At 38.2% G+C, this 26158-nt stretch overlaps 2 protein-coding genes across 2 annotated transcripts; one reads left to right on the top strand and one right to left on the bottom strand.

The window, feature by feature from the left end:
- Positions 1–1003: 1003 nt before the first annotated feature.
- On the top strand, positions 1004–19244 carry LOC128366844 (doublecortin domain-containing protein 2-like). Its single transcript, XM_053327611.1, has 9 exons — positions 1004–1290; positions 2299–2353; positions 5573–5649; positions 5957–6091; positions 6499–6648; positions 7390–7444; positions 7995–8172; positions 17688–17758; positions 18243–19244. The coding sequence occupies exons 1-9, from the start codon at positions 1004–1006 to the stop codon at positions 19242–19244; spliced, it is 2010 nt and encodes a 669-aa protein (XP_053183586.1).
- A 5311-nt stretch (positions 19245–24555) lies between these two features.
- On the bottom strand, positions 24556–25941 carry nrsn1 (neurensin 1). The gene is made up of 5 exons (XM_053327315.1): positions 25843–25941; positions 25546–25638; positions 25290–25408; positions 24814–25001; positions 24556–24659 (listed from the first exon to the last, which is right to left on the bottom strand). The coding sequence occupies exons 1-5, from the start codon at positions 25939–25941 to the stop codon at positions 24556–24558; spliced, it is 603 nt and encodes a 200-aa protein (XP_053183290.1).
- Between the last annotated feature and the right edge of the window lie 217 nt (positions 25942–26158).

Genomic DNA, 26158 nt, shown 5'->3' with positions numbered 1-26158 from the left:
ATCAATCACGACATTTTATGGTTTCATCTGATGATAAAATATTTACATGCATTTACACCCACGAATCTGAATAAAACAATAACTAGTTAAACGAGATATTTATATTGTGAATTCCACTGTCTTGTAATCGATGCAACAGGAAATGTCCCACTTCGCAATAATGAGCTAAAGGACATAGAGTACACATCTTCCCGTTGTTGAGCAACACAGTTATAGTACACAAAACAAACATGTTTTTTGTCCTACTTTTGGGATGTCACTGGCAACCCGGGTTTCCAATTGGTCTCCTGATGCCCAATTATCTTTAGCTATCACACAGCTGTTGCTGGATTTTAAACGTCTAAATTTTTACAAATTTGTCCTCTTTTTCACTCTGCGCACAGAGCTACTCGTGCATATTTGGTAATGTTCGTTACACACTTCGAATTGTGTATTTTGTTAAATAAGTGTGTTGCTGCTCATCAGCTAATGATTGACTATCCGTTGTCCTGATTGTGAGGCCCCTGGCACTCGGTGAGAGTGTGTTCCCATAGATACATCCCAACAGATGAACTCTCATGATACCCAGCCTACATCGTGGGGAAACTACAGAGACCTGTATGGCTTTTAACATCACCTCACCTGCAGCATACCGGTGCACACGCAGCGGCGACTTCCTCTGTGGCGGATTGACATTCTGCAAAAAAGTATAGGTAGTTGATATTTGTACGCAGATACACATCAGCTGTTTCATGCATGTGGTCTTGTTTTAATTAAACAACCTTTTCCTTAATCTGTAAGTAGCCGTTTGCACTGGATGCATATCTGTCCCTAATGAAGAACGGTGTGCCGCGCTCTACTCACAGCTCCTCTCGACCTTTAACGTTTTGCCAGGATGGACCTGCTGTAATGTCATTATAATGGCGTATAAGCCTTTCTTTAGGATCAACCTGCTGTGACTTTATTTTAACAAAGATCGCTCATTTGCCGTCACGCACCCCTTTTTTAACTTTTACGCACAACGATGAGCTCGGAAAAGCCAAACTTTCGGTCACAGCCAGTTGTGAAGAGCGTTTTCATGTTCCGCAACGGTGACCCATACTACAATGCTCGCCGGATAGTGATTAACCAAAAGAGAGTGTGCAACTTTGAGACTTTGCTGAGAGAGGTGACCGGAGGGATCCAGGCGCCGTTTGGAGCGGTGAGAAACATCTACACACCGCGAGGGGGCCACAAGGTGGACTGTTTGGAGAGTCTACAGAGCGGGGAGCAGTACGTCGCTGCTGGGAGAGAAAGATTTAAAAAGCTGGAGTAAGACTATGCCTACTAGTTCAGCCCATATCAGATAGAACAGGCAATTATGTGTTGTTATACAGACTAATTACATTTTTAAATGCAACACTGGGTGATTTGCATCACTTGGAAAGGATGTTCACTTGTTAACTTTTAATTAGACTTTACATACTTTTACTTTTCACAGCAGTAGGCAGAACACTCAAACTAGGTTCCATAATGTGTCCTTACAGTTATAAATATTTGCCTACATAATAGAAATGTGAATAATTGTGAAATGTGAGCACCATTCTGAGTCATAGTCTTAAAGTTTATGTGTCACAACAGCTTTACAACCGTGCTGAGTCACAGCGTGAGGCAGATGAGATCAACAAAGAAGTGGGCTGTGACCTGGCCTAAAAATAAGTGGACTTATACCACAGATAATGAGATTTGTGCAGCAAGTTATTCATAGAAGACAGCGTGAAGCAATTAAGTTAGCAGGTATTCGGGAACCATGAAGTTTTTGAGCTGTCACTTTACTCCTGGTGTATAAGCATGACGTAAGTACTGCATACATCCTCTACTGCAGTACTAATAAAACAGATTCTGCACTTCCATAGTCATGCCTCTTCCTGTACACCACACTATTGTTCTCCTGCGGAACTGTGTGGAAAATGTTTTCTATACAGGAGCTGTGGTACAGGGTGACCTAAAAGTAGTCAAATGTAATCCACTAACAAGCCATTTTACCTGTGTGTTTTCACTTATTATGCATAATGTCAAGCTACGTACTCTGCTTTAATTGAACAGTGCTTAGACAAAAGGCAGATACTGTATCACTTTTTACTGCATGGTTGTATATTATCATTACATTATAAAAATATAATCAGGGAATGGAGAAGGATGGTAATTATCTCCCACTAAAAGTTAATGAGTATCAGCACACTCACATCCCTAACTGATGAGATGTCATAGTAATATTTATGAGTGAGTGTTGTATGTATGAACTTAGGCTCACTTCACTTTATGTTTTGTTTTCTGTAGTTATCTGGAGATTGGCTCTAGAAGGAAGAGGATGTTGCAGACTCTTCCAATGCAGGTAAGGCAAATGTAATGAATGTTATTAAGGCTTTTTGCAGTTTGTCAGTAAGTCAGAAAAAGCAAGCTCCTATACAATGTCTCAGCCTGAACTGGGTGACTGTAACAAGAGAAATGATCTAGAGGTGAGTTTTAATTGCAGAGTTCACTTTGCAGCATGTATCCAGTCAAGCTGTGGCTTTTCATGAAGGTACACCTACTAATAGCTTTTCCTGGTATTGGCATTTTACAAATATAATTTACTAGAACTAGTCCTTTGGTTCTGCAGTGAAAGGCACCAGCCTCACCTGATTGGACAGGGATGTGATATTTCGCCTTCTAATTTGCTGTCTAACTCACTGTGGACTGGATGTCTTCATAGTGAGCTAGTGACAGGTGCATGACGCAAATACAGTGCTATATCTTTTTCAACCACAAAAAAAGTTCAGTAGCCACATAAGAATGAGGAGCTTAAGCGAATTGCCTAAATTATATTTAGTTTTAGAGATTAATGACACCTTTCACCAGCCATGTTTTCAAGGTAGGGATTCTGTTACAATATCCTTACTCAGTCCAACGTGTCAACATTTGAAACTGCCACTAAATGCAAGATACATGAGGATTTGGAACATCAGCTCCGCACTCCTGCCCCCAACCACAGTGTAAAGGTTTGAGAAAGATCATTTAAGCAAGGTGTAATGTTTAGCAATCTTCTCTATTGTTCTCTGTGAAGAATTACTTTGTTGTTGTCTCAATGGCCATGCATTATTGATTTATGGATCATAATCATCCCTACTTTCAATGCATCTTTAATCACCAGCTATGAAGTCACAGCCGAATCTAGAGCGGCTTAAAGTCAGGGAGCCCACATGCTCATCTATTTTGAAAGTCAACTGCAGGTCCTCTTTCCAAATGAGAGTTTTTTTCCCCTTAAGGTTATCTTAAACACACTGCATGGAATGCACAATATTCAAGTGTGAAATGCATTTGTATAATTGTGTTTCTTTTTTTAATAGATGTTTTTGGGCACCAGCTATAACTTTGCTCTTCATTAAATAATTTGAATGACAGTGTCAGATCAGTTTTAAAACAATGTGGCAAAAATATAGGTGCAAAATTGTAACATGCTAATCATAATCAATAGGTCACACAAGGTCTGACAGGGCTTTGTCTTCTCCCTTGTGGCCAGATCCTCAGAAGCACTGGTTATGTGCTCTGCCTCTGTCCACTGTAACATGTTAATTATAAAAAAGAGAGAGAACCAGGATTTTCTCTCTGTGTCCTTGTTTTGGTCTTATCACCTGCTAGCAAAAAGCTTATTCATCACAGATAACCCTTGGGGGCTTGTTTTTTGCTGCTGTGATTACCTATGAGCATTAAAAGAGCCAATCTAGTATACAAGGGCCCTGCTTCCCCCTCAGTACCCTACTTAACCTGCCTGATTGTGTCAATTAATGATAAGAACTCTTTGCTGGCTGGATGGTTGGCAGGTTAGTTTCTTGTCTGTACTGATTTAGAATATAACATAGTATTATAGGAAGTTTTAGAACTGTTCTCTATTTGGCTCATAGATCAAAATTCACTCTCTGATGCTGGTCCCTGCCCAAAGCCTTTTTTTCTTACACTTAATCTTCTGTTGTCGTTACACTTTCCTTTCAGTAATTTGCTTTTTTTGCTCTGTTTTGGTTGGATGGGCTTGAGAGAGCCGACTTCAAGCAGTGCTTCACCCTGCTGGTATGAGAAAACAATGATGTTAGTCTGAGTATTTATGCAAAGTGAAAATTGGACTGAGCAATGAGCGGTTGTAAAGTCTGCATTTGGTTTCCTGATAACCAATATATGTTTGATCTTTGGCTTATGGGATCTATAGGTGTTGCACTAACAGAAAGGACACCAAGAGAGGCAGAGATTCTTGGTTAACACGAAGAGACACTAAGCTGAGGGGAGTTTTCTCCCCACTGTATTATTAGAGAACATCTGAATGAAATTTAGTGTCAATAGAAAAACAAATCTAGTTCATCTAATGGGTCCCTAAAGACTGATCTATAGGCTACCTTGTCTTTCTTGTTTCTGTTTGTTTCCAGCTGGGATTGGTTACTAGTGTTGTGGTTTATGGCAGTCTCTATGGTTTATACTGTACATAAAAGGCAAATGGTTTTAAAAGAAGCATAATACACTTTTAACAAGTATTTTTGGAGATTTTTATTATGTAAGCAATTATTTAAATGTCCTTCCATTTTAGATGTTTTGTCACGATTGTGCTATTTACACTGCTTTTAGCCAAACACACAGGGCTGCAACTCAAGAGTGTGTCTCTAGTGACTGTATGTCAGTATGTCTCAACTTTTTTTTATTGGGCTACCTCTGATCATGTACTACACCTTTTGTTTTAAGTAGTTTTGTTTGTTTGTTTTTTTAACTTTTACTTCTAACCTTTACACCTCTGTTGCCATGGTGCATGCAAAGACCCCAGAGGACTTTTAATAAAACGCCTACCTTATACAGTATGTGTCTGTCATTGGATCTAAATCTAAGTCCCTGTGTCACTGTGGGTTGCCAGGTGTCATGGGACTGGACCTGTAGAGTACCCTCTTTGCAGCACTACAATCTCATAATACTACATAGGTCTCATTCTTTTGCTGTCATAGAGATGGCATAGATGAATTTAGCCAGTACAATAGCTCTTTTTTTTGCCTGTAGGGGTAAAAGCTTTTGATTTAACAGAATCTTGTTTTTTGTGCCATTTATTGAAATTTATGGGCAGCCATACGTATATAACAGGTGCAGGTTGCTTAAGTGTTGTCCACACCAACTAGACTATCAGTCTAGACTCCAGTGTTAGCGTTAATCCCTGAAGTAAAAGTCCCTAAAGTATGCGCAGCTGTTGTTCTGAGTCACCAGTTGGAAAAAGACCCGTCCTTAAATCCCAACTGGACACTAACAAGCTAACAAGTTCTTGTACATTTCATACATAGTGAATCACGGGTGACAACCCCCTTCCATCTGCGACTGTGGAGGCACCCTGTCCAACCTCACATAATGGCATCACACCTGCAAACATGGCTAATTGCATTTGTTGCAGTACAATACAGAGATGGAGGACTCTGTGTAGTGAGTTGAAACATGGGCTTTTGTGGTGGATTGAAACTTAAACCTGTGTGCCATATTGGTGATTTTGGGCAGCTGTATGATTGTCATATGCAACTTTTGACATGATTCACTCTTTGTTCATATTATCTAGGCTAAACCACTACCACAGCATCGAATCGTTGTGTCAGCTCGATTCTTGAAACCAATCAAGGAGCCATGTCCAATATTGTAAGTACACTTTCCCCTTTCATAGGTCAAACATTTTACACTGTTCTGCCACAATCTCAATCTATGCTATAATTTTACCTGCAATGTTTTAGCTTAATTTGAATGCATCACCTGTATTTGCTTATTCCTCAGTTAATGAATGTATCTGTTGAGTATAATATAATAATGTAACTGTTGACATTAAATGTGTGGTGTGAGTGGCATATGGTGTCACAAACAGCTGATTCCTCATAGGAAGATCCTTGAAAATAGGAACCATTCTGCCACAGTGTCACAGTATTTGCTAAGGTGTATTTTATTTACTCAGTATGGTCGCAAATGGGGATGTCTTGAATCCTGCAATGAGATTGCTGATCCACCAGAGGATGCTGAGCCAGTTTGACAAAATACTAGAGATGATCACAGAGAAGATGGGTTTGAGAGTCCTGGGCGGTGTGCGAAGGTACAACTTTTAAAAAAATGCTGCACTATTTGCACATATGAACTGTATGTTTTACACATAATCTGAACAAGTAACTCAGAAACAATACATGATAGAAGCTTCAAACTGACACCCTATGTTCTCACATTATAGCAGATGATCTTATTAAATTTTCCAGCACCTTGCTTCAAAAATCTGTATTTTAATGAGAAAGAACATTTTCTTCTGCTTCAAGTCAGCAATGTAACAAACATATTTGGAGAGAAACAGTATATTGACCCATACATATGTTTTTAATATTGGATAAACTAGTTTAATGAATGACCATGAGGTGATAAAGGGAGAACCTACAGCAACACAAGTGTCTTGTGTTGACAAACTGGTACAAACATGATGGAAACCATGGGGCCTCTGTTTCTCTGTTCTAGTCTCTACACTTATGAGGGCCACCAAGTGACTGATGGGAATCAGCTGGAGAGTGGTCAACTGTATGTGGCTGTGGGAAGAGAAAAGTTTAAGAAGCTACCCTACAGTGACCTGCTCTTCACCAAACCTCGAGGGACACGGAGGGTCAATGGGTAGGCACCACACTATAAGAAATATAATGGTGTAAAACATGTTGTCTTAAAGCTGGAAACTTGATAGAAACTACTGTACTAATGAGCTTTTGTATGTGCTTTTATCCACCGCCACAGAAACTACAGTAGATAATAAATAACATTTCATAATATCATTAAATATTATAAGCCAGGCAGTATTTATTTATTACAGGGTTGTTTGGGTGTTCTGTTATTTTGTCCTTGCTCTTCTAGATGCAAACATAATGCTATAATGAGGCATGTCTTTATACTTATACACCTGTATTTGCAGTTCTCCTGAAAGCTACACCCCATAGCTCCAAATTTAATTTTAAAGATGAATATTTCCTGCATATGAATAAAAGTGTTTTGTGTATGTTCAAATTACTTTTACGTGAAATCATGTAGAAATTTTGAAACATTTACTATTTCACATCCACATACATGCAGCAAAAAAATATCTTAAACCTATATTTTTTAAGGAGACTTTTTCATATTACATTACCTATGAGGTTAGAAGAAGCAGTGCAGTTTTATTAGTAACCTTTGACAGCACAGTGTTTAAACCTCCCAATCATAAATCAACCTTTAAGTTTTTCATTTTTATATAAAGTTTGGTACCACTGGTACAGTAGAGTACAGTACTCTCTAGTTGTTTCATGTGACTGTCCTGACGAATCAGTATTGTAATGTCATGTATTTATGTAAATACAATTAATTTTGTCTGTTTTGTGTTTACAGAATGAAAGCTTATTCTCTACCACCAATCTACAGATTCTCAAAGCAAAATGGAAATGTAAGAATTTCATGAATTATTTAAATACATATGTATTGTTTCATGAACCCTAAAATCAGATAAATAAACACAGTCATAGCTGACACACATTATAATACCAGTTTGAATCCAAATTCTTATTTCTACACTCTTGAACATATACTTGTTTTTGTTTTTCTACATCATTAAGTTATTTCAATTCAAGTTAGAGATGACTAGAAAAAGACACTTAAAAAACACATTCTTCAAATTGCTAAATGATGAGGTAAAGGGACTATTGTTTTTATACATGATTGTTATTTAAACATAAAATTCTCATTTCCCCAGCTGTCTTACCTTGTTTGGTCTTTAACCTCAAAGCAAAACTGTGAGAACTTAAAATTCCAGGTCATGAGCTTTAGATAAATAGATGCGCAAAAAATAGAGACAAAATTATCTTTATCTCAATAGGAAGATGGCCCTGATATTTTCTATATATTGTCAATATTTTATAATACTGTTTATACCTTCACTGTTTGGGATTTTGTTAGTCGCTTTCTCATCAACTTAACTAGACTTCCTCTTACTACAGAGTAAATCCATGGTCCGGTGCAGTGATAGTGGAGATGGAGACTCCAAGAGCTCTCCTCCAGCCCACAGTGGCAACAAGAAGGAACACCTGTCGTCCATCATTAGAGAGATCTCTCAGACCCGACTCATCACCCTCAGGAAGAAGAGGAGTGGGCAAAGCATGACCTTCGGCATCTCTGGTAATAAAGAAGCAAACATGATATGGAATGTGTTTATACTAACTAATTTCAAGCAGGAGCCTTTCATTGGCTAAATGAAGCTAGATTGTATGTCCATCGTTTTGGAGATCAGCTGCACTTTATTCAAAATGAACTTTTTCCTGTTAGTAGTTGTCTATATGTGCAATATGTGTATGTGCAAGTGGGAGAATGAGTGCATTATTGCCTATAAATTCATGATAAAGTGCATATGCTGTATCCATGCAGATACAATCATACATGTATGGTTGTATCTGCTTGCAAAATCCAGAAGAAAAGTCCCTCGCACATTAGATAGTCCTTCTTAAAGACACTTACTGCAAAATATGTCAAAAATATGGCCTGGGTACATTTATTATTTTAAGACACACACACATATGATGTAATGCCTGCTCCTTGCAATCTTATGTAACCTGCTGTGCTAAAAAATGCCCACTTAGTGGCACTGTTGCTCTGCAGCAAATATTGGAAGAGGGTCCAGCATGATGACATTAAACACTATTACAAGAAACACATTACGTCATCTCCCAGGCTTTATCATCAGTATATTCTAATGTCCTACTGAAACCCGGTCTTTTCAGTTAGACTTTATTTTAAGGCTCACTGGCAGCTGGCATTCTTGTCAATATTAAGATTTTTTTTTTGCTCTGTATCCATAATAGATATTTTCCATATGTGGCATATACATTGTGTGATGTATAGTCAGACAGTTTGAGGGAGAACTGAAAACATTTTTGTTCTGATCAGAAGTTTGCAGATAAGGGGATTTTAATTTTCTGCAGACTGCAGCTGACCTTATTGTAACTCCTCCTGCGGCATGAACCACATCACGTCATCTTGTGGCTCATGATAGATGTTGCCTGTTTTCTCCTCTGGCAGGATAGTTGACAGCAGAAGCCAAAAGGAGCGTGGAGAATTGTGTCTGTGGTTCAGGGGAGCTGGCATTTTGCATCAAACGAGAGGAATGAGGAATATGCCTGTATATGTGTGTGTGTGTGTGTGTGTGTGTGTGTGTGTCTGTGTGTGTGTGTGTACCTTTATATCTGTCTGTGTGTGCGATTGTGTGCCTGCCTGTTTATTTGAAACCTGTAATGTCACCCTCAAAATCCTCTGTACAGCAGATTGTGTGGCATGTCATATTACAGGCATGGAAAACCATGTTGCATTATTGGTCCCCTTGGGTGACATTGACCAAAGATTAAATTAACAGAGAGACAGCTCAGAAAACAAGATCAGGCATTAGACAAGATCGTTTGAATGGCTTGAAGAGCATATCACATTCTCATGCACCCTTCACTATTTGACCTACAAAGTCTTCTGCCAAATGCTGTCATGTTTACAAGAAATAAAATGTCTTTCTTGTTTTTCTTGCTGTAGTGTAACTGATGCAGTATCTGTATGGCAGATACAGTGTGTCTCTGTCCATGGTGCTGAACAGACTTAGTGTAAAATACAGTAGGCTGAGGTTTCCCAGCGACATGTTTATCCTTTTTTGTTAATTGCCTCTCTAAAAGCAAATTGGTGTTAAAATTTGGCTTCCATTTGGTGTTTCAAAAGCAAATCAATGCTGAAACCATAGCTTGCAATTGGCCCATCAAAAACAAATTAGCTCTGTACCCATTAGCATTCCCAGTGCAACTAAATTTAGTGTTGTGTTTATGTTTGTCCAGTTTTGCTTCCCAACAGGAACACGATGTTCGTATCACCTCTATTTAGTGATTTACTACAGTACAGAGATGTGTTTGCCGTTATTTTCCCTTTGGGAAATCCTGCCCTGGCTGTGTAAGAGGTAAACACATCCCATTCTAATGCCAGAAGGAACACAGCCAAAAAAGTTGGCTGACTGGCAGAGGCTGTGGAAAGAACACAGCATGAAACCCACACTTCAGATCTCTGGTGTGCTACAACTTGGGAGCATTAACAAAAACATTATTATAAAGGTGTCATGCAATTATACATGTATTTGTGACAAAATGAGGAGGAGAAAGAGATGAAACAATGTACAGACAGATACATCATGACAAACAAGCAGAAGAGAGAGAGAGACATGAGAAAAAAGACAAATGACCCCGTAACTTGAGATTCTCCTTCTGTTCTGTGCTGACTCTGTTGTGACAGGGAGGTCAGTTTTTTTGTGTGTGTCTCTGTGTGTGCCGGCATGCCAGTCCCCATTATTCACTGTCTATCAGCTGCTGGGAACCAGACAGAGGATAACTCAAGCAGTTTCTGTCTGGTGTATTGTAAAGCTTCTGACTTTTCTGCTTCATTAGAGTGAACACAGTGGTGAGTGACAGCAAAGACAAGGGGGAGGTGGTGCGACAACTCATGCAGCAAAGGTCATGGAATGAATTTGAACTCACTACATAACAAAGACATTTGGTTTAAAAGACTTAAGCAATAAGACACATTGCCTGCTGTACATTTCACCCTGTGCTGAAAGTTTGCACTTTTTAAATGGGAGAATTTCAAGTTTCTTATAAAAACACATTAATGTTCAGTTTGGATTTAACCAATAAGCAGTTGTTGCTAACCTCAAAATAGAAATAGGGTGATTATCAGTGTGTCCTTTCTTAAAGGGCCCTTGTATTCAGGTTGGTAGATGAAGAAGAAGAAGATGAAGATGAAGAAGAAGAAGGATGAGGAGGAAGATGAGGAGAAGGAAAACAAGCAGCTGGAATGGGAAAAGGGAGAAGAATAAAACATAGGAGAAGGGGGAAGGATGTGTTTTGACAGGTGAGGGAAGATATCATATAAAGCGAGTTGAAGATAAATGAGAAGGTTAAAGAAGAGGGAATAAAATGTATGATATGATGAAGGGAGGAGAGTATTATATGGAAGGAGAAGAAAAGAGAGTACAGGTGCAATCAAATAGTGAATATGAAGAATAGCTTGAGATGGTAGAGGGTGAGTGTTTGGTAGGGAAAAAAGATTTTGAAGGGTAGAGGGATGGGTGGGGTTTGGATAATTGCCTTTCATTTGGATAATCTCTCCATTTAGAGTCATCAAAGCAGAATTTTACTTGCCTCTGCCCCTTGCTGGGGCCAAATTGCTGCTCTGGAAACCAACAAAAGAGCCTGGTACTCCAAAGAAGGAGAGAGACACAGAAAGGTATGCACAAGAGGAGAGAGAGGGAAAGCAGTGAGCGAGGGAAAGAACAACAGGAGGGAGAGGAAGGGGGTCTATCAACAGAATGGGAAATGTGTCCACTGATTACGTGTACATGCTTCCATGCACGCATTAATGAAGGGGCATGCTACTGTAGCCTAGGAGGCTTTTTGATTGTGAGTGTGTGCTTCTCAGGTCTGTCCTTAATATGATTGCCATTGGTTAAAATAAGGAAATTGTCCTCCTTTAGGTGATAATTCAGCCACTACTATAATTACTTATATATACGGTATGACATAAATGTAGCAGTGCAGTGTTAGTTTTGGCACAGATGAGCATGTTGCAGCAATCATTTGACTAAATTGAACAATTGCTCCCTAGGCTAAATCAGCATATAAAATGACGTGGTGCACGCATGTTTTTGTACTAATGGTTGTAGATTTGCACACTGCAATGACTGCAGTGGATGATAGCCAGGATTACAATAATTACATATCAGTAGCTGATGGAATGGTGTGTATGGTTATTGATTTATCTTTTCAGATCTTGTTTCCACATATCAACTCTAGTTTTGCTCTGGCAAATCATTCAAGCTTGAAAACTAGTGATTCGTTTTTTTTAAAAAAAAGACTGATTCAGTTACAAACCCTTTAAATCTGCATTAAAAATGACACTAGTTAATAGTACATATTACTACGGTCTTTCTCCTTTGCTTTATTCCATACAAATAGTTTGTTTGGTTTTGGGGCTTGTTTGTTTGTTTGTTGCTCTGTTATGGAGTCTCGGTATCTGACTATGGTTCATCTTACCTTTTGATTCATATGAAGAAGTGGAAATAAACCCGGAAAAAACCCAGGTAACCCAGTGCTAGCATTGAAACCACAAGGGCATCCACTCAGAACCTGATGTATTGAATAGCCTTCTGCCTCCTTTTCATGTGCTAGGCTCCATCTTTCAATTCAGCAGGAGCCAATTCAATTCGTGCTACATGACAGATCCACATTAAGTCCATCCCTCAAAGGGACTTTGATTCCAAGTCAAGGAAGTCTGAATTTAAGGATTTTTTTCTAAAAAGTCATTTAAAAAATCCAAATTGAAACATTCTGGGTATTATTAGCAACTTGAATGTGATAGAAGGAATACTTTTGCATGTGTGAGCATTTGTGTGTGTGTGTGTGTGTGTGTGTGTGTGTGTGTGTGTGTGTGTGTGTGTGTGTGTGTGTGCGTGTGTGTGTGTGTGTGTGTGTGTGTGTGTGTGTATGTGTATGTGTGTGTATGTGTTTTCATGTTCACGTGTGTGCCTTCTCACTTACACAAGACTTCCAGCCAGATCAGCCCTCTGCCTCTGGTGTCATAAAATGTGATGCTGCCTTGGGGAATTATCCCTGTTAGCATATGTATCTATAATGCCTGTCAGAGTGAAATAGGGTTCAAAACAACGTCAGGCAGGAGACATGTACACAAAGAGGTTGTGTGTTTTAAATCGTGTGCCTGTGTCAAAAAAAAGAGGCTCAGCGGCAAAGGATGAGAGATGGCAATATTTAAAAGAAGTTTTAATTTTTTTCTCTGGCAGAGTTCTTAGAAATTGTGGTTTTTTGTTGACCGTGATTAAAATATACGTGTGTGTTACTGTACGTGGATACCCATATGTCACATTTCAGACAATATAGCCATCTTTCCCTATCCCTCCTTCATTATGCCTTTCCTTTTCACGACAGCAGAAAAAGTTTCTTCATGAACCTTTGATGCAGGATTACTGGATTAAAGAGCAGGGTAGCTGTACTAATCTGCTACATTAATCTGTTAACAAGTGTTTCAGCTGTGACAGACAAAGTATAGGGTTAGGGTACCATGTGACACTTTCACTGACATACATTTTCTTAATGTCTGTCACTTGTAATCTACCCCACGTTGCATGTTTTATTTCTTTTTGAGGCTGAGCCCACAGACGCACAGTAGTTGTGATAGTAGCATCAGCATCTGCAGGGTTTGTATCTGCCTGAAACACTGGAACAGTTTTGACATACAGTACAATCCAAATGGCAAGAGGAAATATCTTGCGTTTGTGGAGATCTAAAGTTTACATCATATGTCAGAGGTGGGCTTTAAGCGGGCCATCTGAAGCTGATGTACTGCCAAAGCAAAATGGTTTGTGTTCATTACTTTTAGTACAGTGGCTCACACATTTTTAAATGTTGCATTTTTAAATGTTCATTTGCCAGTTTAAGGGAGCAAAGATAACTTATTGCAAAAGATAATATTGTTGCAATGCAGAGTTTAGATGATCAATGAGAAGAGTAACTATTTAACAGAGGGCTCCGCTTGTGTTAATAGAACTTGAATTAGGAGACATAAGGGCTATTTACAGTGACCTACATTAGAATTATTGTGTTAGAGGTTCCTTTCCAAAATCAAATAGCCAAGCATAGTGAATGACACTGAACTTAATGGTCAATAAGACATTATAATACTTATCAAAATATTGCTTTTTAAGCATGCAATTCAATTACACTTTGTTATGTAGATAAATTAGAAAAAATCTCATTTTAATATAATGAAGACACTGCATGGTCAGGTTTCAGGCAGAAAAGTGAGAGACAACAACTCCATGAATTATTAAAATATTGAACTATTTAACTGTGTGTGTGTGTGTGTGTGTGTGTGTGTGTGTGTGTGTGTGTGTGTGTGTGTGTGTGTGTGTGTGTGTGTGTGTGTGTGTGTGTGTGTGTGTGAGAGAGAGAGAGAGAGAGAGAGAGAAGAGAGAGAGTGAGTGAGAGAATGACAGAAACAGATGGAACAGCAAATTTTCCAGTTATTATATTTCCTGTGGAGCAGTTTGATTTTCCCCCCCTCTACAGTATGTGTCACATCACTATAAACTCAATAGCAACTGGGTTTCTCTCATGGATGAAGGCCATACGGTCATTAAATGCTTTTAACAAGACCCTGGTCAGTGACTGGAGCACACTTGCTGAGTGGCAACATTTCATAATTACCAGTCAGAGTTACCACCCATGTTGTTTTACACACCACATAACTCAGCCATGTGCTGAGTGGGGCAGATCAGCTACAGTAGGTGTAAATAAGCAATATACTGTATACTGTATGGTGATGCACAGGGGGTGTTATGCAGAGTGATGTATATTAAGTAGAACATCAAGACTTGAGAGTTCATTTAACATTGTGGAGCTAATCTGCTGATTTGGCTTGTGTGGGTTTCTCCAGCTTAGTTGTATCACAGCTTTTAAAAGCAACATACATTCTCAATAAACATTTTTGTGGAGTCCATTTGCGAGGAAAAGGAAAATGTATGCCAGTTCTGGTCTGTTACAGATTTCCTGATGAGTCAGGAACTTGAACTGTATGGCTGTTCTCCCTAATGCTCCACAAAGAAGCAGAAAAGCTTTTAAAAATGATATTAGACTTTGCAAGTCTCTTCTAGGCTCCAGCTTTGCAATGGAGGAAATTACAGATGTAATGTGCATCACATCCTGTCATGTCAGAGTTAAATGTCACAAAATGAAAATTCTAATGATAAAATATACTGTCCAATCAAGGGAATGCTTTACTTACATGTTGGTTCATTCTCTAACTCTCTCCTCTGTGTAAATGTATTGAGAAAGTTCTGCAAAAACAAGGCAAGGAGATTTTCCAAATAAACAAACATTGGTTATCCTGTAGGAGAGATGAGATGTACATGTTTGCATACACTACAGAAAAAAGAGTGCTTTGGCAGTTTGTTGACAGTATAGTTCAGGTTCATGTTTGGCTGAGCACCAGGAACCACAGGGGGTTGTTTCTGCTGTGATACATATTATTGTTTTATTAATTACGCTGAATAATCCATAAATATGTAATGGAATGATATTTACATTATGTTACCTGATGCAAACTGCACGCTGCATTTCCCCAATGTATTAGAATTGGATGGGCACATCAAATAAAAGCACAAATCAAAGCAATGTACCACAATGTTAGTGAAGGAAGTGGAGAGATGGAGATCACAAGTCCAGATATTTTTCTTACAAGCCTGTCCCCTAAAACTAAAATCTGGGAGCAGTAAGGCAGAATGTGTGTGTGTGTGTGTGTGTGTGTGTGTGTGTGTGTGTGTGTGTGTGTGTGTGTGTGTGTGTGTGTGTGTGTGTGTGAAGAGAGATGGGGTTTTCTTTTTGAGGAGTGGGAGATTATTGTAGTTTACTACCTGCTATCACTTCATCTTCAGTTGTGTTTTATTACATTTCTGCAGAACAACAGTCATTTATAACTTTACCTTTCATAAGAATGGCAGCAAGAGCCATTTATATGAGCAATTATATTCACTTACTGTTGCATCCTTGTTTTACCTCACACTGACGGATGAGATGTCGCATTACTTTTGAAATGTGGGTGTGTTCTGTCTGTGTGCGTGTGTGTGTGTGTGTGTGCCAATGGCATATAAGTGAAAGGAATTTGTGTGTGTTTTGGGCTGATTATGAAGAAAAACTGCAACAGACACACTTGCAGGAAGCACAGACACAAAACTGCCCATTTCTTTGCAATGCCAGAACCCAAATCTACTGGATTTAATGATGAGCAGGAAGAGAGGAGATTCTAAATATTACATTTAATTTGATTTAGCATTTTCATGTGCCTGTGCCTCATCCTCAAATCATGTTAAGATGTTTAGAATCGTAGCGGCTCATCCACTGCTTACTGCTTACACTCAATCGTTTTGGCCCTCGCTGTTAATGAATGCAGGCGATTTCCATAAAATATTCTTAAAGTGGTCTGTTATTATTACCATAACGTTTCATCTTCCACCATAGCTAAACTTCAATCAGTTTTGCATTTGAAATGCATTAAATGTCTCTGTAAACTCTTCTAATCTCTACCAGAGTCATTTTTCTTCTTTAACTGGTATGTGGAAAAAGGGAAACTAATATTAAAGACATTAATTACACTGTTCTGTTCTTTCCCCACTCTTCTGGTGCTTATTTCTGATTGGAAATTTCAGTCTCATCCAGTGTTTCAAAACAAGTGTGTAATTATGTTGTTTATCAGAGCGTATAGTTGTATTCCTCTTATGATGTTTAGGGTTAATTACTCCAAGGCCTTTGATGCACATGCTCACATGAAAATTAAAAACCCTGAATTTTGCATTCCAACAAACTTGCCTTGCTTCAATTGAAATGAGTATGTGGCCGCTTTTGAGTCTCAGTATGATGTCTCCATTTAAACACCAGGATTCACACTATCACTATGCAGCTATTTAGACAGGAAATGATGACAGGTGTTTGCTCTGGAGGCTGGTGCAAAATGTTTGTTTTTCCTTGCTACCAATCTACTAGCTTAAATGACTTCATTCAGTCTGCCTCAGTTGTGTATTGGGAAAATAATCTTGACCAAAGCTAGCAATTTAGTAAACTGAAAAGCCTCAACTGAAGAAACCAGTGATTTATCCAAACTACAAAGAAAACCTGGCACTTGTTTTTTCTTTTAACGACAATTTTGAGTGTCTACCTCAACATTGAAAAGCAGTGTCAAGGATAAACATCACTATTGGTGGGGGGAACCTCAGAGAATCTTGACTGGGTAATGTATTTTTTGTGTGTGGGGTAGGTTAAGCATTACATAATTATGGTACATGAAGTATAATTGATCTGCAGTTGTTCACATTGTCTAATGTAAAATCCCATTTTCATAGTATTTCCTAATTTCATTGTTCTAAGACAAACTGAATAAGGAAGACATGAACTGGAAACACAGACAGCTCACCATCTCCACCTGGGGATCAGCATGATTAAAGCAGTGATGGCAATAATGATGGCAACGACAGTGTTGCTTTTATGACATTTGTGTTTTGAATCTGCCCACGATCTACAGCTTCTTTACTATGTACTTTTCCCTGTAAGCTTGTAACATTTTTACTGGCACACTTGCATTGTCTGGAAAAGTTGTTTACTTGCATGATATATTGTTGGATGTATTTTCCCTTTTTACCACCAGATGTCACTCTTGTGCCTTGTTTGTCCAAGGCTGAGAATAGCTGCCAAATAAAAGCTGTATAATTTCAACAAGTCACTTACTGGAGGCTGAATAAAAATGCACTTATATGTGGGACATATTTTATGGAGTTTTGTCACAGTTTATAGATTTCTGATGTAATGGGCTTTGTCTGAAGGATTCAGGTTTTAGGGTCATAAAATAGTCAGCACATAAAGGCATATTTAATCAGTAAAATTACATTAGAGAATGACAAATAAAAGCAATCTTTTACAGTACATAACTGGGTGACATTATATTAATCTGTATTAACCAGCCACCTTTATGTTAAATTATGTCTTCACATTTCTCTGATTTCATTTACTTGATTAGTGTACTGAAAAAAATGTTGTTTTCATTCGATTTCTCAGATGACCTGGAATCAAAGGCTGATGACAAAAACACTGAGGGCAAATTCCCTCAAATGGAGCAGCCTAAAGAGGTATGAACATACATACAATAGACTATTGCAGGGTTAAGCAATGACATGTTTCTAAAAATAAGTATTATAGGTGTATATTACGTTAGGCCACCAGGGCACACAGCAGGCATATTTTTTTTTACGTTTCAGATGTAGAATTCATGCTGATATCACTCATGTGGATGTAAAATGATATACTCAATACATACCTTCATCAACATAATGACCTATTGTTTAAAATATCATGGGATGTTTGAGTGCTCATATATCTGTTGTTTCTCCACTACTTGTTGAATATTGATTGACATGCAATATAAAAAGGTCTTGAAATATATGTAATGCTTCTACTCCGCTTGATTTATAAGTGCTCATGACACAACAGTGCTGTCACTTGTTCAGAGAAGTGGAGGTCATAGAGATAATTATTGTAAACAATCCAATTATACTGTGTGCCTGTTCAAATATTATAGCTACAAATTGTTTCTGTGGTATTTTTGCATTTCAGAAACCTGCAGCCGTTGATACAAAAGCTTCAGAGGAAAATGGTGAAAAGGCAGAGGAGAAAGAGGAGACTTCTGCTGAAAATACCATTGAAAACAATACTTCAGCCAGCAAAGAAGAGATGAAAGAAAATGAAGAGACAAATAGTCAAGTAGAGGGAGAAAAGAAGAAGGAAAGTGAGGAGACAAGTAGTCAAATGGAGGGAGAAAAGAAAAAGGAAAATGAGGATACGAGTAGTCAGATAGAGGAAGAAGAAAAGAAGGAAAATGAGGAAACAAATAGTCAAGTAGAGGGAGAAAAGAAGAAGGAAAATGAGGATACGAATAGTCAGATAGAGGGAGAAGAAAAGAAGGAAAATGAGGAGACAAGTAGTCAGATAGAGGGAGAAGAGAAGAAGGAAAATGAGGAGACAAATAGTCAAATAAAGGGAGAAGAAAAGAAAGAAAATGAGGAGACAAATAATGAAAAAGAAGGACAAGCAACTGTGGAACCTGAAGAGAAGGAGAAGGAGCAGAGCTCCAGCAGTAGCAACAATGATAAGACTCAGGACAGAAAAGAGACAGAGGATTCATCTTCTGGGGGTGAGAACGATAAGCAAGACAAAACTATTGAAGAGACACAAGATAAAGACAGTGGAAACAAACAGGAAAGCAGCAAAGACCCAGTTAATGATGTAGACACAGGGAAGGAACAGAAAGAGAAAGAAAACAGCAATGACCCAGGGAAGACTCAGTCAGATAATGAGACAAAAGAGAACAATAACAGCAGAAGTAGCAGTAGAAACAGTAACCAGGAGGAAAATGTGAGCAAAACAAAAGAGGATGCTACCAAAGAGGCAGTAGAAGAGAAGAGACAGGTAAATGGAGATGTCAGTGGAGAAGATGATGAGGTGGAAAGTGAAGGAGAGCAGGAGGTGGAAGAGGAAAACTCAGCCAGTCACAAAGATGCCACAGCAAATGGAAAGAAAGGGGAGAATCAAGATAAAAGCAGAAAAGCAGAGGATTAGGACAGAAAGAGCAGTGCTGAAAATAGTAAATAATACTTTACAATGCAATCTAAAATAATGGTGGTAGTGCAGATTAATAGAAAGTAAAGCAATCAGGACTCTAACTAAAAGGCCTTGTAGATTCTGTACTGAAAATAGTCTCAAATAATCTCAAATACAAGTAATTTAAGTCTTTAAATGGCTGACTGCTGAATGAAGTGCAACAGAGCAAGAAAGAAACATTGTATGTATTGTAAATATTCCAAATTCTATTTATTTTTAACTTTACTCATGACAACAATGTCTGAAACAGACAAAAGTTATAATAATATTATCTTATACTTCAACTTCCTGGGCTGCTTGTTCATTTCAGAATATGTGTGTGTTGACTATAGTGAGTGATACTGGGAACATGACATCAAATATTAACTGTTTAAAATAATTATAAAATATATTTATACATCTTATACATATAATATATCACATGGTTGAAATGTCATAAGCTAGAATGCTCTCAACATATATGTCTAAATGTTCAGCTAAATTATATGACAATAACATTTACTTTGAAAGTCTTCTTTGTGAAGCTGTTCAGCCATTATGTCTATTTTTCGCCATGCTAGCAGCGTCTTTGGTGTTCCTGTGACTTACCCTCTAGTGTCACTGGCAAGTTAACATTTTTGTCTTTTATATCTCATCAAGTACAGGATGGGTTGCCATGATTTTATTTGTAAAGATATCCACGATATTCTGAGGATAATGACTTTTGTGATCCTCTGGCACCATTCAGCTTGTGAAATATCACCCTTTTAGCTCTGGTGCTCCTCTGACCCTTCTTGCACCATCATTAGGTCAAGCTTTTCATTTTTTCGATATTTTTATTTATTACGAAAACAACCGAAAAACCAATGACATTCATGGTCAACAACCAATGACATTCATGGTAATTTTGATAAATATTAGACATGTTTGTCTAATGTGATCAACATGTGATCATGTTAGCATGCTAATATTAGCATTTAGCTCAAAGCACTACTATACCTTACAGAGCCATTAGCACTGCTGTATACTTCAATTATAGCCTATGTCATGTAGCCCCCTGAAAAGAAATGAGCTTATATTATCAATATGTATGTTTTCGAAATAATCTTTTAATAATCTTTTTTGTTCTTCTCTATCCTTATGATTATATTATCAAATGAGTTTATCAAATTGACCACAAAAAAAGCAAATAAAAATGATCCTGAAAATGTGGTAATTTTTTGATGCAGCGGAAAAGTGTAAATGACTATAGACAGTGTTTGTCAAACTGGGTAAATCTATGTGAAGGGATGAAAAGTAAGGTATTTACGTCTACTGCAGTACTGCAATACTCCTATGGGAAATGTTGAATGCCTCTTTTTATTTCAAAAACTTGTACTTTCACTACTACTCAGTTGTTTTAATTAAGTGCTTTTCATTTCATTTTGGATGAAAAATTACTACCCCATCACAGTTAGACCATTATGAAAAAGCACTAACAGAAGAATGTACTTTAAGTATCAAAATGACTTTATCGTATATTTAACATGCAAACTACAAGTTGCATAAAGTGGAGATGTTAATTAAGAACAGTTCTTGAGTTTCTCAAACTACATATCAATACAATATTTATTAATGTTGGCTGAAAATGAATGACACCTTTAAATGGTAGGTAAGTAAAGGCCCTGGCAGCTATCGGGCCCAAACAAATGCTAAACACGTCAACAGCTTCAGTTCCAGTTGAAACAGAAATAGTGATGGTGCTCATGTTGCTGGCCTAACAGAACCATGGAGTGAAAGGTGAGTAAATGTTAGAAACATAATGACCATGTCATCATTATTCATCAGTTCTCCAATAATCAGATGTACTATGGAGATTTGCAACTTCACTGTGAAATTCAGCTCTTACTGTACACCACCAAGTCATATAACATTAATTCTACAAACCATAACATGTTTGGCTTGCAAGTCTGTATTCAAGGAACCAAGATTCAAAGACTAGCATGGGTCTTTGACCTTTGTGGCACTCATTTTTGTTTAGTATTTTTGCTTCATTTTCCATGGAACAAGGTTGCATAAAGCCACTACAAACTGCCACCCACAAGCAGGAAACTGTAGCCTGAACTGTGATCAAATCCAGTGTCTATGATGGCCTTAACGCACCCTCGCATCCCTGTAGCTGCTCAAATTGGGATTCATGTAGTCAATGTGTGTGTGAGTCACCGTCCCAAGAGAGAAAGAGAACATTGGTGAGAGAGAGGGTGAAAGAGGAAGAGAGCGCCAAAGAGCAGCAGACACAGAGAAAGGCAGAGGGGGAGGGGGAGGGGGCGAGTGTGTATATGAGTCATACACCCTGACTGGTCGAGGTGATGATCCTCAAGGTGTTATTTCTGGAGTTATCATCAATTCTGGACCCTTTCAGAGGGTGGGTGTGTGCATGTGGCTGTGTGTTAATAAGGCCCTGAATAGCACAGACACCTTTCTGCACGTCCTTTACCTAAATAACTCCCCTGATTGACAGTAAGATCTCCTCCATGGTGTAATGAGGGCTTGTGTTGGAACACCATTGACAGTTTGGTATCTTTTATGAATGAATATGTATGCATTACTCTTTTCCCCTATGCTTTTATACACAAAGTATATTGATTAAAAACAGAACATGCCCTTTACATTTACATTATATTGACCGGAAAGCAAATGTTAATTTACTGTTGCTCTGCCATTACAGATACTAGTACAAATACAATTTTCACACTTTTTGAGCTGCAGATATTTCAGTTTTATTGTGTTCTTTAAAAAATAGACATACTTTTATACTGTTTTAAATATTTATGTATATATTATACTTTCTCTATTTTACTTGGAGATTCCACAGTTACATCATGAGACACTTAAAAGTTAAAATCACAGGAATAAAACATTTAACCCGGGATACTTTTTTTGTTGTTGTTGTTGTTGTTGTTGGTCAAACTCAGAAAAAAATGTAGATTTGGGATTTTAAGAAAGAACTTTGGTCAATTAAAGGATAAAAATAAACTCACAATTCACAGCATGGAACTACAAGTCACATTTATTGATCACTGAATAATGTTTTGACCACACTGGAGGGTTGGTATATAACAACTTGTTGAACATCTTCTGGTACTGTAGGTTTGCAGCTTACAAGTGGTTGAGATAAGTTTCTTAAAATGGTCTTTATTATTAGTATGTTGTTCTTCATAATCATAGCTATGCATTTTTCTGAGACCAGGTGTGTTAAAATAACATTGCACATTTTCTGTCAAAGTAAATGAAAAAGATAAAGAGGAGAGTGGAGGTTGTAGGAAGGGTATTAAAAGGTCAACTTGCACAAGCTTATGTACAATAGCCAGTATAGCAGTTCATTTTGAAACAGAAAAATATGGTGCATGGATTTGAAAAGGAGAAGTTGTTTGAAAAGACCTGCAGCAATGATGCACAGTAGGAGGCATGTTTCTTAATGGCACTTTGACAGAGACCACTGTAACATTGTTCTAACAAAGTAAAGCACAAAAATATGTTGTTCTGTGTGTAATTAATTCAAAAGATTAACAATATAATATGGTCACAATTTATAAGCAGAATGGTCACAATATTGAAAAGAGATATTCATGTAGACAAAAAGATTTGAAGAAAAGGAGTCAAACATGATTATTGACAGCTTATTGTGCTTGTAAGTTACAGGTAAGTGAGAGTGTTAAGCTTATTTACTGTAAAATAAATAAAATAAAAACCCTTATGTACTGTTTCAGGTACAGACTGCAAGTGAATATGCAAGTAAAAAGAGAAAGAATAGCTTTAATGATGCAACATCTCACCATATTGTCAGTATTACATAATGTATACTGTACTGTATATGTCTTAGTAATTTCAAGTTTTGTGTGTTAGTGAAGGAAGGCAGCTGTTGTATCTGAAACATCTCTGGATCCTGACAAAGTGAAAACAAGGAGCTCTATTGTGGTTTCAATGGAGAGATGAAGATGAATGTGTTGTCTTCATCCTCCTGTTATGTAACATATCTGTCATGTTGACAGCCTCTCTTGATGCAGCTGCGTGACAGCTTCTCAACTTAGCATTTTGATTCAGAATGTAAGGCAATATGCTTGCTTTGATAGATAGGGATGCACCTACAGTATGTGTACATGCCTGCATTTGTCACGAGGAGAGAGGGGGGCAAAGAACAGAAGGGCATGAGTATTGAATTGCTTAGGAAAGCAAAAAATAATAATTTTAAAAGACAGAAGATATGATGAATGGCTTTTTTGTGTTATCTAGAAAGTAATATGTCTTATTAAGTGTTTTTGCAAGTGACAGGCTATGCTGTTCCTCATGTTCTGTCTCATTCGACTTACCACTCATCAGTCTGTCCAGTTTCATGTATCGATCCTGTCTGAATATTTACTGAAGGAGACAAGGTCAGAGAGGCATAAGAAGACAGAAGAAAATGTCAGTGTGTGAAATCTACCCTTTATGTCTCTTCTCATCTCTGTTTGGTCTAATCTGTTCTAATGATGTGCAGATGTCTTACAGACTATCGGTTGAGACTTCTCTTGGCTTGTTCTTGCATGTAAACAGTATTTACAAGAAGCCTTCATAAGGTAAATCATGTGTATTTTCTGTATACTGTGCAGCTGTGATTGACAGCTCTCACTGTCAGTATTTGGATGCATACAGCTGAGCTGCATATATGCACACACAGACATACAGTATTCTGTTCATAGAAACACCCATCCTCTGATATCATTTTAGAGACTGGGCAGAGATAATTGTGTTTGTGTTCAGTGCTTCTTTTGATCATTGCTGGGAACAGGGGCTAATCATCAATACCGCCAAACAACAGTGCATCTGCTGCTACATCTGCACCCTCCAGCAATAACGCTCTCCTCTTTTACAAAATTTTACAAAAAAAACCCAAAACAAAACAAACCAAAACAAAAAAAAGACATTGATGTTGTTCAGCGGCTGCGTTCTATTGATTTGTTTTCGGGTTAGGGCTCGAGACCGGCATGTGCTTGTCAGATTAGAGTAAATCTCATACAACTGATGTTTAAACAAAAGCCTTAAACTTTGTCCAGCTATATTAGCTCTTCATGTATATAACCCTAAAGTCAAGCTTTAATGTCAAACACAGCAAGCACAGCAAGATGAGGAACCAATACTATCAGTCATGTAAGCTGACCTTTCAAAAGAGAAAATGCACACATTGGTTAGAGCGCTCACTCACAGTCTGCACACCTATCAGTCAGCACACACACACACTTCTTCACTTTATCCCCTTCCAACTAGATTGCTGTCAGGTCTCCGACTTTGTGGTCACTGGCTGGATACTCTGGACTTTGGAGAGTGTGACTGGCACCTTTCCCTCCCCAGGGGTTGGTGCTCTCATTATGGGGGTACCTGTGACAAAAATAGTATTTCAGTTAATACAGAACAGTAAACACTGTTCAAAGTAAACAAAACTAACCCTTGCTCTTGCTAAACTTGCTCCTTGACAAGTTTACTTCCAACATCCATTCCATAATGTATTGGAAGGTATCAAATGAGTCCTTACCAACTGTTGCATGCAGATCTGCCAACCTCTCCTTAAACTTCTGCTGCAGATACAATTCCTCTTTGGAGTAGCTTTTGGCAAAGGCAGACAGCAGGAGACCCACAGCCATGGAGGTGCCTCCCACACAGAACAGCACAGCACCAGTCAACTTACAAACATCTAGTGCACTGTTGAAACTGACAGCGTGGCTGTTAAAAAAGAGGACAATTGCTTCAAACTCAAAAGACTTTCTACAATATCATTGTCAAATGCTACAGAGCATACAATTAATAGCAAAAAAGAGGATAAGGTTCACATTTACAATCTAAACCTGTGCATGTATGTAAAACATACTAACTGTACTTTCTTATTGTCATGTCTCAGAGGCAATGTTCTGACTTGAGATAAATGCAAATGTAGTTCAGATTACACCAGTTAATGTTCAATCCATGGTATAGCTGCTTAGTATATTACATTCATATACTGTATTGTTATACCTGTCAACAAAAAGTAGATCATCTTCGCCAAATGCTTCGATCCTGGCTGGAGTAGCGTAACCCACCATGATGACAATAAGTCCTGCAAACAAGATCAGGGCTCCAAACGCGAGACAGACCTGAAGAGAAAAAGGAAACCGAAGTCCTCTTTTTATTACAGATTATATCGCTTGCTTTTTCATCTTCACTTGCACTATGATTATCCATATAGCATTAGGGTAAAATATAGCCTGAGCAAGCCGAAGGGTTATCTCACCTTCCAGAGTAAAGAGCTCCACCTGCTAGGCGATCTCTGAATCTGAAAATCTTCATCACGTTCCCAGATAGAAGCTGTGCACTCCTCATAAAACTGGATAACATAAAAGAGATTTTAACAATTCATGGAAGCTGAAACCCACAAGAGACCTTTCAAAAAGAAACAGTTGTGTGATTATGATATGAGGCTCAAGGAGGATTTGTAATAGGGGAGAATTGTTGGTATTTCCACAATACCCTCTCTCTCTTGTTTGTGAATAAGTGTAATATAGAATGTGTGTTTGTGTCTGTGCTGTACCTGGTGTAGGTAGGAGCGGACTCCATACTGCTGGTAGTTCTTGCTGGCTTGGGCTTGCTCACCATACTCCGACCCACAAATCTCTGAGCAAGACGTCATCCTTCACATCTGTCTGCCTGCTTGAGGACACAGGCACACAAACACACACACACACACACACACACACACACACACACCCACACACACACACACACACGCATGAATGCATGACTTCACACTTACTGTACATTAAGAAACCACCCACAGAATTTGCAGACAAAGTCTCTCTGGCTCTAACCCATGCTTATACAAGTACACACACATACATACATCCATT

The sequence above is a fragment of the Scomber japonicus genome, chromosome 10, assembly GCF_027409825.1.
Source record: "Scomber japonicus isolate fScoJap1 chromosome 10, fScoJap1.pri, whole genome shotgun sequence".
In the NCBI taxonomy this organism is placed as follows: domain Eukaryota; kingdom Metazoa; phylum Chordata; class Actinopteri; order Scombriformes; family Scombridae; genus Scomber; species Scomber japonicus.
The sequence above is the reverse complement of the archived record's forward strand: the minus strand, read 5'-3'. Positions and strand labels throughout refer to the sequence as shown.

What these genes read in the sequence shown, in the direction of transcription:
- nrsn1 (XM_053327315.1), bottom strand. Translation starts at nt 25,941, where the DNA reads ATGACGTCTTGCTCAGAGATTTGTGGGTCGGAGTATGGTGAGCAAGCC. An exon ending in TCCGCTCCTACCTACACCAG is followed by an intron (nt 25,639 to 25,842) that starts GTACAGCACAGA and finishes TATGTTATCCAG; the next exon opens with TTTTATGAGGAGTGCACAGC. An exon ending in GGAGCTCTTTACTCTGGAAG is followed by an intron (nt 25,409 to 25,545) that starts GTGAGATAACCC and finishes TTTTCTCTTCAG; the next exon opens with GTCTGTCTCGCGTTTGGAGC.
- LOC128366844 (XM_053327611.1), top strand. Translation starts at nt 1,004, where the DNA reads ATGAGCTCGGAAAAGCCAAACTTTCGGTCACAGCCAGTTGTGAAGAGC. An exon ending in GAAAGATTTAAAAAGCTGGA is followed by an intron (nt 1,291 to 2,298) that starts GTAAGACTATGC and finishes TGTTTTCTGTAG; the next exon opens with TTATCTGGAGATTGGCTCTA. An exon ending in TGCAGACTCTTCCAATGCAG is followed by an intron (nt 2,354 to 5,572) that starts GTAAGGCAAATG and finishes CATATTATCTAG; the next exon opens with GCTAAACCACTACCACAGCA.